The sequence below is a fragment of the Colias eurytheme genome, chromosome 15 (genome assembly GCF_061535395.1).
Source record: "Colias eurytheme isolate Ceu_HAF_F1 chromosome 15, ilColEury1 Martin Lab GWU primary, whole genome shotgun sequence".
In the NCBI taxonomy this organism is placed as follows: Eukaryota; Metazoa; Arthropoda; class Insecta; order Lepidoptera; family Pieridae; genus Colias; species Colias eurytheme.
In genome coordinates, this window is record NC_142994.1 from 4,535,994 (window position 1) to 4,548,143 (window position 12,150).

At 30.7% G+C, this 12,150-nt stretch overlaps 1 protein-coding gene across 1 annotated transcript; it reads left to right on the plus strand.

The window, feature by feature from the left end:
- Nucleotides 1-1,993: 1,993 nt before the first annotated feature.
- Nucleotides 1,994-11,381, plus strand: LOC149902235 (proton-coupled amino acid transporter-like protein pathetic). Its single transcript, XM_090110363.1, has 9 exons — nt 1,994-2,196; nt 5,493-5,627; nt 5,891-6,041; nt 6,170-6,291; nt 7,781-7,865; nt 8,532-8,776; nt 9,135-9,347; nt 10,140-10,309; nt 11,011-11,381. Exons 1-9 carry the CDS (start codon nt 2,159-2,161, stop codon nt 11,256-11,258), a joined length of 1,407 nt encoding a protein of 468 aa, XP_089966489.1. The 5' UTR covers nt 1,994-2,158; the 3' UTR covers nt 11,259-11,381.
- Nucleotides 11,382-12,150: the final 769 nt, after the last annotated feature.

Genomic DNA, 12,150 nt, shown 5'->3' on the forward strand with positions numbered 1-12,150 from the left:
TGAAATTTCCAAATCGGTGCTAAATTATAATTTTTCTGTATTTTGACGATTCAAAAGCGCTTCAAAACTAGGTATAAGTCTAGTTGAATAAATAAATGTATGAGTTTTAGTTATGAAATGTTTGAGGTTGAACAGTGAAATTGTATGCAATTTTTGTGCATTCTGAATTAAGTTTCTGAATTAAGATCCTGAATAAGTTACAAGCTATAATATAAATGGTAAAATGTTAGGTAAAATGTTAGTTCTATAATATAAATGGTAAAATGTTAGATATCATTACCATCACTGGGAAGTAAGTCGCACGCGCGGCCATTTTATAGGTACTGTTAATTTTTAAATCAATAGAACATTCATATTGTTACCAAAATATAGACTGAATGAGCCAAGTGCGTAGCGAATCGTAAAATGTTGACAGTGATAAAATTCTCATTTATTGTAAATCTCGAGGCTATCCAAAAATACGCACTAGACACTCCTCTTATTCTTTATAATTATCCTACCATAGACGTACATGACATAATCCCGCAATAATTTTATTGGAATTTTTTAATGTGTATGTATTTTTAAACTTGATTTTGCAGAGAGAATCAAGTCTTAGCAAACGCGCTGCATAATCTCCAGCCGTGAAAGCATAACTAATGTAGTCTACACATGATTAGAGATTTATTTTGAATTTTAGATGCATAAATGAACGAAACTGATTCAGTTGGAAATACCCTATTTTAAATTTTCTTAATGACTTTCCTTAAACAGTACCTACACCAAAGCAATAAAATTATAAAGAGGAAAGATTTTTATCTTCATTGTTTTTTTTTCTAGATTTTCTGTACTTGTTTTTTTAATTTTCTCTTCGTTTACGGACGGCGCGGCGCCAATTGAGTTGAATAAGCAAATATACTAGTTTAATCGTAGGTAACTGGTTAAGTGACTTCAATTTAAATAATTTACAGGCTATTTTATAATCGTTGCAACTTGCAACACTTGCCAAAACGCACTATCAACAATGTTGCATTTCTTTCATGTAGTTAGTCATTTAAATTATATAATATTTGTCCAAAAATCACTTTACAATGTCGTCCTTCCTTCCACGTGGAAACGACAGTCTAATTTTGCTCTCTCTCAAGGTAATCCTTTAAGGCCCTTGACACTATTTACAATGTAGTAAATAATTATGAATCTTTATAAATTGGAACCAGCACGTGTTTTACTGCTATTTGTATCTACGAATTATATGCTCTATGGTTATTTATAAACAATTTATAATGGAGTTAATTATATTTTAAATCGTCGTTGTGTCCTACTCTTCTCGTCACATCACGTGAATAATTTCCTGGTTTAATAAAGCTTCGAACAGAATCACATGAGAAATGAGACCAGAAGATAACCGCCCTTCTCCCAGGTGGGAACTTACACAACACCTTTTTGTCTTTTTTTACAGCATTGAGAAGCATTTCATCTTTCTTCCTCTACTTACAGAATTGTACCGCAGTAGGTATTACAATATTATTATTGTACCTACTCTCTATTTACATCAACAGTTCTTTTCATTTTGCCAAATTACCGCTTTATTTTAGTTAGTTAATACAAATTTTTAAGTTCACTATTATAATTCAGTCATATTTAAGAAACATTAAGTTTTTTATGAATTTACATTTAATACTTTGATTCAATAATTAAGTAGGTAATTATAAAATTAATTAATTTAATCTAATAATCCATACTAATACGCTTTATATAAATTGATTCCATGAAATTGGTATGCGCGGTGGCGGTGATAAAAACTTGAATATTACCCGATTTGGTCAGATCCAACGTTTTACTGAATGAAAGAATCTCCCGTCTTAATATTAACCATTGTCACCTAGCAGCGGGAAGCTTTAATGTAAATATTTATAGAGCTGCATTAGATCTATTAAACACTAGCGGATCGATTAAGAATCTTGCCAAACGGCGTCTACGAGTTTCGTATCAGTTTCTTGTATTTATAAACATAATGATTGCGAGTCTGCTGTGACTTCGGAGACGTCTTGTCGTGGTTACCGTGTACAGACACGCCGCACGCTATGTCACGAGAAATAAAATACAACTAAATTAATTTAAAGTTAACTAAATTTACAAACAGTATTATTGTGAAATAGAGTGATTAATACCTGTGATTATGTCGAATAGTTATAATATGAAGGAATTTAGTTCAACGTAAGTAATTTTTTCCAGTTTTCAATCGTTAATTTTGTAACAGTTTGTTTGGACTCTAATAAAAATTTGTTACGCTTTGCACGTACAATGTAATCCCTGTTTACAAATGTTTCTAAGTATATGCAATAGGAAAGAAAATTATTTTTCACAATTCACTAGGTACCTAAGTATTTTATTGCCTACTTCTAGAACTTATCTTTCTAGTTAATGTTGAATACACGCCTAAAAATTCCGACATAGCTACTTAAATTTATATTATAATTATTATACTGATAAACAACTTTTACACACTGTTTGTAGGTACCTACCCTTTATTTTGAAAAATATTTGCATATAATTTATGTGTACAGGAATATCGAAGTCAAATGTCTTCAAAAAGCTTTTCGCTATACGTATAGGTATTGCAATTTGCAGGTGCTTACTTATTTTGCACACTGTGCTTAAGTACCTATTCATAATCCACTTTTCTTAATGCTCATTATGATTATATAGTGTTATTAAAATATCTAGATAACAAATTACATACCAAAAATGTAAACAATGAATATCATAATACATAACAGTCATCTCATGCAATGCAGTTAAAACCAAAACGTCATCAAGTTTATAAAAGATTTAATGAAACAAACAATTTAAGAGAAACAACCTACCCGATTATCCCTATTATCAATAAAATAAATAAATAAATCATATTATATTTTCCTATAATAATTTTACAAATCAAAGTGACCCAGGCTACTAAGATAGTAAGAACTGTTTTTCAGGAGCAGCTGTGTCTTCCATAATAGACCTTTTAATATTAATAGAACACGGATTCTTCACATGAGTGTCTATTTTTTTTGCTAAATAAGTTTGAGATGAGGATAGCTATAATCGCCAGTCGCCACAGATATTTTTATTATCTGTCTGCCAGGAACTAGTCAATCAAGGCAACATATCCTATTAGAACTCGGATATTAGAACCTCATTAAAAAATTACTGTTGTATATTTATTATTTAACATAACAAGAGCTATTTAATTATTTTGAACTACTTATTGATTTTTATAATTACTATTTGTCCTTAATTAATGCATGAAAAAAAGTAATTGCTGCGGAAATTTTTTACCGACGCGACGCGATTCTCAAAAACCTTTTTTTTATTCAATCAGTTGTTCATTAGTATATTATAATGGTTATTATATATTATCTATTCGTTCATAAAATTCTAAACAAGGCCGACGTTTTAAAAAATAACTTATCTATAATGAAAATTAGCAATGTTTAATCAAGCAGGCAATAATTGGAAAACGGTTACAAATGAACGCGTTTTATTTTGCCCAGTATCTTCCCGTTAACACTACGTTATTTAGTAGTCGTCCCAGATACCATAAACTATTTTCAGTTCTAGTAGGCGTATTTATGCAATGCGGCGAATTTCGTTTCACGGTGAACATATGACTTGCGCCAACTCATTGATAACTGATAACTCATCATGTACAATAGTTAAAAACCTGTCAAGAGTGATTTATCTTAATCTAGTAGGTACTGGGGCGTCTGTAATTGAGTTACTAATTATTTTGATAAAATGTTTTAAAATTACAATTATTGTTTCGATTTCTGTAAAGCACGTGAAAATTTTTTAAATTAAATTCATAGTTTCCTTTAATATGGCTATTGGCTAACGGAATGAATTAAAACGTAATAACAATATGTATTATAATAAAATGATCTTCCCATCTAGGAAATTGTTAGCGGGGCAGATATTTTACCAAAAGAGGTATTGTATTTTACCAAAGGAGGTATATTTCGTAGACGTAAATTGATCTGAACAAACTTATCTTGATTTATTAATTAAGTACTTAAAAAAATAATTGATACACGAAATTGACGAAAATAAAATAAAATAATACGTAGGCAAATATACAGTATAGAATGAAACCTTTAAAGGTAATTTTCTATAAATAGTAAGAAGCTGTAATTAAATCGCAATTCTTAAGATAGGTATCTTCCTGAATCGTATTGCACGATTGTTGATTAAATTATTATGATTACTCATTATCGTGCCGATCATAGTCAAACTGGTTTTGTTCATATATGAAGACTTCATCGTTGGATTCGCCTGACCTTTTATTATTTATATACAATATATTACAAATCTGAAGAGTTTGTTCAATTGATAAACGATTTAATTATCTAAAATAAACACTCTAAAATATGTGGGTCAAAAATGGTGGATCATAGAATTATTGTATTGTCACCGATCCTCTCTTTCAATTAAATCTGTCCATTTAAAGTAGGTCGAAAATCACTGTACAGGAATAAAGTCTAGACAGTTAGAAACAAACTGTTATGAAATGTTAATGAAATGGCAAAATATGAAAATAATCTCTAATTTGTACCTGCGCTCTTTTAAATATTTAACAGCATTTTCTTGTAGTCTACATGTAAACCGGTCTTTAGAAAGGAGTAACTTCATAGTCATCAATTTTAAGCAAACAGATAATATTTAAACATTGAAATTATACATGATAAAGCATAATATTATCTAGGAGTATCGTGATTGCAGGTCTTCTCCTGTAATCTAATTTATAAAGCCTTTTAATCCGTAGTGATTTGTGATATTTTACATACTCACTTATACCATGCGATAAGATAAATATTCTGTGAATATCTCACGTAAAATAAACGTGCCGCAATGTTTAATGATTAATACACATAACTTTGACTAAATCAACAGATTTAATATGCGTCGAGATTACTAACTAGACTTTTTATAATTTCGGTAAATTGCTGGCACGATTTCGTCCAAAATCAGACTACAATATTATGCAGAATCAACTTTACTTCTATTCAATACTTTTAATGATCTAAGATTCAATCTAACCATGATTACTTACATAAAAATATGGAGCGGTCTTTTAGCTACTTTCTTAATTATAATATCGTATTGAAACATGTCCAATTACCTATTTGATCGTTTTCTACTTATATAAATTATCTTGAGCTAATTTACTTAATGACTGAAGTAATAAAGACTGTTTCCGTTAAACGTTTTAATAGATTTTAAAGATCGCACTCCTAATTTGGATACCGTCTTTTTTAGGCTAAGTATCGAATATAATGATAGTAAATTAAAAATAAATGTATTATACTAGAGCTATTCAATGTGCCAAAACTGTTAAAAGATCACGATGATCACGACGTATCCGTTTTCCAAACCAGTTTCTCAGCACGGTACCAAAAAAGAGCCTCCAAGTCAGGAGTCAAGTATGACGTAATTATTAGTATTAATATGCATTTTTATATTGATTCCAGGGCGGTAATAACAGAAAATGGAGTATTTCCATCCACATTTTCTGTAAACACAATCAATACAAAATGTAAAGAAAATGACATTGAAGAAAATTCCTACGATCCATTTAAAAACAGGAAATTGGAACATCCGAACTCGTAAGTCTATTACTATTTAAAATACAACCATATAAAGTTTATAGATATTTTAATTATATCTTAACTAGTTAGGTGTAGACATAGTATAGATATTGTGACTATACACGATGCAAAAGTTACTTATGTCTTGTTTATCTTACTATTAATAAGTACAAGGATTTTCCTTAACAAGAAACTACAAGGCAATGTAGTAACTTCATTAAAGTTTTCTATACAGCTTCAGTTGCCCGAATCTAATCTATTGCATATTCATTTCTTTCCAGAGATATAAGATCATTCGCTAATCTCCTGAAATCCTCACTAGGATCTGGTATATTAGCAATGCCTGCTGCTTTTAAGAATGCAGGATCAATTGTTGGTATATTTGGAACAATAATATTAGGGTACATTTGCACACATTGCGTTTATTTATTGGTAAGTTCAGGATTATACTTATAGAACACATATTTAAGTTGTTTACATTTCTGTTATTGAGGCCACCAACTTAATAAAGTTGTACTAACCAAATAAGTCTTTTTGTTTATCGTAAATATTGTACGCAGGTTAAAACATCACAAGATGTTTCCAGAGTATCAAAAGTACCGTCACTTGGATATGCAGAAACAGTTGAAGCAGTATTTGCTACTGGACCGAGGCGGTTGCGCAAAATTGCTACTGCTAGCAGGTAACTACTTATATCTTATGAGCTCATAGATTAGCTTTTAAGACGGGTTTTTTAATAATATTAAAACACACGTGACATATGACATATGATGTACTTACGTAAATAACAATATAAACATTGTAAAACGCAATACAATTTTCTATTTTTAAACCACTAGGCGAAAATATGAATAAAAATAAATCGCACCAATCTCAACAACATGTTATTTAATAAGAAATAACTTTTTACATTCCAGTCTCGGTTTTAATACCTAAGTGGTTGGCATTTGGCAATTGCAACCAAAAAACTAAAGAATCAAGTGGCTCAAAATTTAACAGTAAATTTCGTTTTACTTGTTCGCCAAAAACCAGTATGACTTGATACTGTGCTATAATTACGTATACCAGAACCACAATAGTAGCTAAAGAACAGAAACTGTCAACATCAATCTGTGTAAAGGCCTAATTTGCATTACCGATGCGACAATAGTAAATAGTAATAGGTTCTATTTGTAGGAATAAATAATTGTGTAAAAATATATAAGAGTTTATTTAATGTGCTTTTTAGTTTTTATGTTAAAAGCATTCAAGAGACAAAATGTTCCAGACATAAAAAGTACAAATTTTGATATCAATAAGTTTCTCCAAATGTATTTGATCGACTTCTAATTGTCGTGACACATATTATACAAGTCCAATGCCGAATTAATAAAAACGTTAATATGGAACACGTTTAAAAAAATTATAAGTACTTGTAGTATTAGCGTGATGTGTATAATATTATTATATACAGCATAATTTATATTGTGGGTACTGGTACTGGGTACTGTAATTTATATATCTATTCAAGGATTCATAGAATAGAAAAGCATTGAATATACCAATGTTTAGAATAACAATGTCAATAAGGAAAATTTTACACATTTTTGATACAGAATGCCAATAAAATCTTAAAGACTTAATCATCATCAGTATGTAGGTAATACCTTCCTAATACCTTTGTTTTTAGAGCAATCATGAATAGTTTGTAAATGGTATTTCTTAGTCTGTACATGGTGTTAATTTTTCCTGATGGACAAGTAAAGTACCTATAAAAAAGTAATGTTACAGTTTCCCTGTCCTCTTTTAGTGTGGATCCCTAAAAATATTACCTTATAAACAAAATTTGTATCGGACCTAACTAGACAAGACGTATGAACAATATTATAGACAACTAGCGGGCGCCCCGGCTTCGCCCGTGGTACATATTTTGCAATAAAAGGTAGCCTATGTTCTTTCTCAGGGTCTAAAGATTATCTGTGCCAAATTTCATCAAAATCGGTCCATTAGTTTATGCGTGAAAACCATATACATACATACATAATTACAAACCTTTCCTCTTTATAATATTAGTATAGAATATAATATACTTATATTCTTTATTTTTGATCTCTTATTCAGATACGCCAATATTCTGCTGACAAGTGACAAGTTATGAAGTAGGTATTAAATATTTTTCACTAATGTTTCAGGATATTTATAGACTGGGCGATGGCTCTAACAATTCTTGGCGCTTGTGCAGTGTATGTCATCTTACTCGTCGATTCTGTACAACAGGTAGGTATTTTGGATGATAGACAATGTAATATGTATATATAACGAATAAACAATATGAAATTATTGCAACCTCATAGCAATAAGAATAAGTGAATTAAACACAAACACAATAGTAATTTATAGCAAGCATATGCGCAATAAAAGCTTATAGAAATATTATTTTATTGCACATCATATTATCTAATAGTTATTCCCGCATTATTATGAAATTATACATGTTTATTCGTAGAAACTGCAGGGAGATTATTTGGCAAACATAACTAAGCAATATATTAATAAAACTAAGGAAATATGTAATTATTTTAAGAGACGTTTTATCCGTGCAAAAGTTTATGAGGATATTCTCAGTAGGTAGCATTATAATCACCAAGGTACATGCATACAATGCAATTTCTGCTCTATACTCAGTTAAATTGAAAAAGGATACCTATACTCATTGCTTATTACTCACTAGTAATCTCAGTATCTGTCCCCTGACAAATCCTTCTCACTGCTCTCTGTACAGTCTAATAATATAAGTAGGTAACTAATAGCAAAGAAAACGTAAAAATACTGACAGAAAACTGAAATGTTACCATTCAGGATAGAATTGAATGCTGCCAACATCTGAAACTATGACGTCTTCTATATAATAAAAACTAATATGGAAATGTCTTGTTCTTTCAGATAGTCGACTTCTATTATGTGGATAATACTATAAACAAAACAATGTACTGCCTTATGTTTCTGGTGCCTGTCTTATTATTTACACAAATCAAAAACCTGAAGTACATAGCGCCATTTTCAGGTTTCGCCAATATACTATTGGTGTTAACTTTTCTGATATGTCTTTACTATATTTGTGATGAATTCCCTGAATTTGATTCTAAACCGAAAGCCGTTGATATTGGACGACTGCCATTATTTGTTGGGTAAGCATAATTAATATGTATCTTGTAAATTATATTGTTTTCATTGCATTTGAATGTCTTGATTATGATCACGTGAGTTTAATGAAAATGTTCTCAATGCAATGTTTAAGGAAAATGTAAAATAAAATTGCCGACTTTTTCTGTTATTTTAATGTAGGTGAACCTGAACTATTAGTTATATTTAGCAGATATACAAGTCAACAGGCTAACGACTACCTAGACCTACTTTTACAAATTGCATGGGACGCAATTAAATTTAACTTCAGCATGCATCAAGGAAGAGAAACTCTGAAATACGTACTTGAAGTCGAGTCACTGCATATAATTATCTATCTAAATATAAAAATCATACTTTCAGAACCGTTATTTTCGCCATGGAAGGAATCGGTGTTGTTTTACCAGTGGAGAATACTATGGCCAAGCCTCAGCATTTTCTGGGTTGCCCGGGAGTTTTAAACATCACGATGTCAATTGTTGTTCTTCTATACATGATTATGGGAATATTGGGATACTTAAAATATGGAGAAGCTGCTGCTGGCAGTATCACGTTAAATCTTCCTACTGAAGAAATGTAAGTATTCTGTTAATAAAGTATGATTTTATGGGATTAGGTAATATTAGGGTTATTATGATCACTGAATCGATTAACTATTGATGCATGTACGCATATTTTTAGTTTTTACCTGAGTAAATAAATAATTTTTGAAGTGAAAACTTCTTTAGCGGCGTTGGGTATAAGATCTTAAACTCGCGTCAGGACACGTGACCTGATCGAAAAAGCGTACGACCACAGCGTACGACGGATGGCCATATTTGTATACGTAGTATATTATTATTAGTCTGTGGCCATATCAAACATGCTCAACGTTAATAATCAAGTTTTTACTTCTGCCGGCACTCCCGGAGTGCAACCCGTCTTTTTTTAATTATATTAATGTCTACTGGCTTAAAATAAAACAATAGAATACTATTTATAATTCAAAATGTTGCCTCTTTACAATTTTAGTAGTTAAAGATAGGATGGTCGAAAAATAATATGATGCTTGTAATTTCCAATTCTTGGTAGTTGTTTATAACATATGAACTAGCTGACCCGCCTAAACGTTGTTTTGCCTTACTCTTATCATTGAGAGGTATGAAAAATAGATTTTGGCAGATTCTCAGTAATACCCAATTGGCCTACATTTCATGAGAATCGGTCCATCCGTTTCGCAGGAGTTAAATACCTACACTCAAAAAAAATTCCGTATACTAGGCGTTGGGTACAAACAAGACATTTGATCTTAAACTAAATAGTTATCTAATACATCCTTTTTTATATTTTTCAATTATCCAATTAAAAAAATTCTAATTATATTTTCAGCCCTGCGTTGATGGCTAAAGTGTTCATCACATTAGCTATATTCTTCACTTACATCCTGCAATTCTACGTTCCCATGGAGATCGTGTGGAGAAATATTAAACAACGTGTAACGCAAAAGTACCACAATCATGCACAAGCTGTAATGCGAGCGATATTTGCTATACTTACTGGTAATTATCCAAACCCACTTAACTACCTACATACCTACGTATTATCACAATATACAGTTACATTTTTTGTTTTTTCGTTAACAACGACAACACGTTATGAATTTTTGATAGACATGTATAGAGCAGGCTCCAAGGAGATGTTCGTTGGCAAAAATAGCGGACCTAAATCTGACTTCTGATATATGTATATTGTATAGATCCCAGACATCCTATAGACAGATGTTGCCAACCAGTTTTGTGGTCCTCCTCCCCGCACCCCGGTAATTAAATATAGGTTAGGTGTTTTAACTGCAAACACGAACTGATTCATAACTGACTAAACGCAAATAAAGTGCAATTCGCGTTTTTACTAAACGACTCCATGAATTTTCATGACTTATCATATTTTTATACAAAATATCAGAATCAAAATCAAACTAACTAAAAACTTGTCAAATAAGTAACTCATTTTAATTTTTTTCGCCTTGTTTGCCAAAAATTCATTCGCACTTGCTTGTTAAATTGATTATGATGCTATCATGGTAAAATAAACCTATTTGTTCAAAAGCGGTGCGTGGCCTGATCACTTGATCAGTAATTATAATTCCCAGTAATTTTCGTCGTAAAAAAAGTACGTTTGTTTCAAAATCTTTCGTCAACAACTACTTATGTACCTTCTAATGTACGTAAGCCTAACTATTGATTTGATTTGTTCGTTATAGTGGCAGCTGCAGCAACATTACCTCGATTGGAGCAAGTAATCGGACTGGAAGGAGCATTTTTCTACTCATTCCTTGGATTAATCGCACCTTCAATTATTGACCTCATCTTCAGATGGGAAAGAGGCCTCGGAAAGTACAATTATGTAGTATATAAGAATTTGTTTTTGATCATATTCGGATTTTTTGTTTTAGTAACAGGAGTATTGCAAAGTGTAAGAGAAATCATTAAAACAAGTGAAATGCATTAAATTAGTATTATGTAACATAGGTTTATTGAAGTATTGACTGACGAGAACAATATGTAAATAATTAATGAATTTATTTTAATACCATTATAAATAGGACAAAAAATAAAATTATACTAAAACTGATCTCTGTGTTTTTTCTCAAGCGTTGTCCTGTTAAACGTATTATGTACCTAAATAAATAGGTAGGTAGGTATTACACAAAAGTGCCTAAGTGATTCACATACTTACATAGGTATGTAATCGTAGTTATCTTCGTATCGTCACTTTTGGCGCTCTTTTTTTCTCGAGATTTAAAACGTTTGATTTTGTCACGATAAAAGTGGTTTATCGCAGATAAAACCAAAAATAAAAGTAATTACACAAAATGCTCTGACAAATATCTTGCAAATGTTTTAATATAATTGTTTATGAAAAAAAAATCATAATAAGTATTACCATGTCAAGTAGAAAACGTAAAAGTGTGAAAATTAGAGCTTGGTGATTTTTTTTTATCGAGTAAATTTTAATATTTTATGTTTTTGATTAAACAGAATCGTTGAACATATCATCTAGTTTGATATATATTTTATTTTTTAGATTTGGTCTTGCATATTACACGTATCATCTAATAGAAGATTGGTTATTTTGCTTTATGCGCCCCCTTAAGTCTTATTATCACCATCACCCACTTAAAAAATATCTCTATGAAAATAAGGTTTTTGCTGAAAATACTAACTCAATCAAATAGTCCCGGTCGAGTAGCTAAGTTTATGTGGTTTTTATTATACCTATGATTTTTAAATTACAATTTTCTAAGATTTTTCCCACAGATTTTTCCTAAATATGTATTTTTTATCTGTGCCATTGTCAAATAATAATTAGTTAGCTATGTATTTATGTATTTCTCGGATGT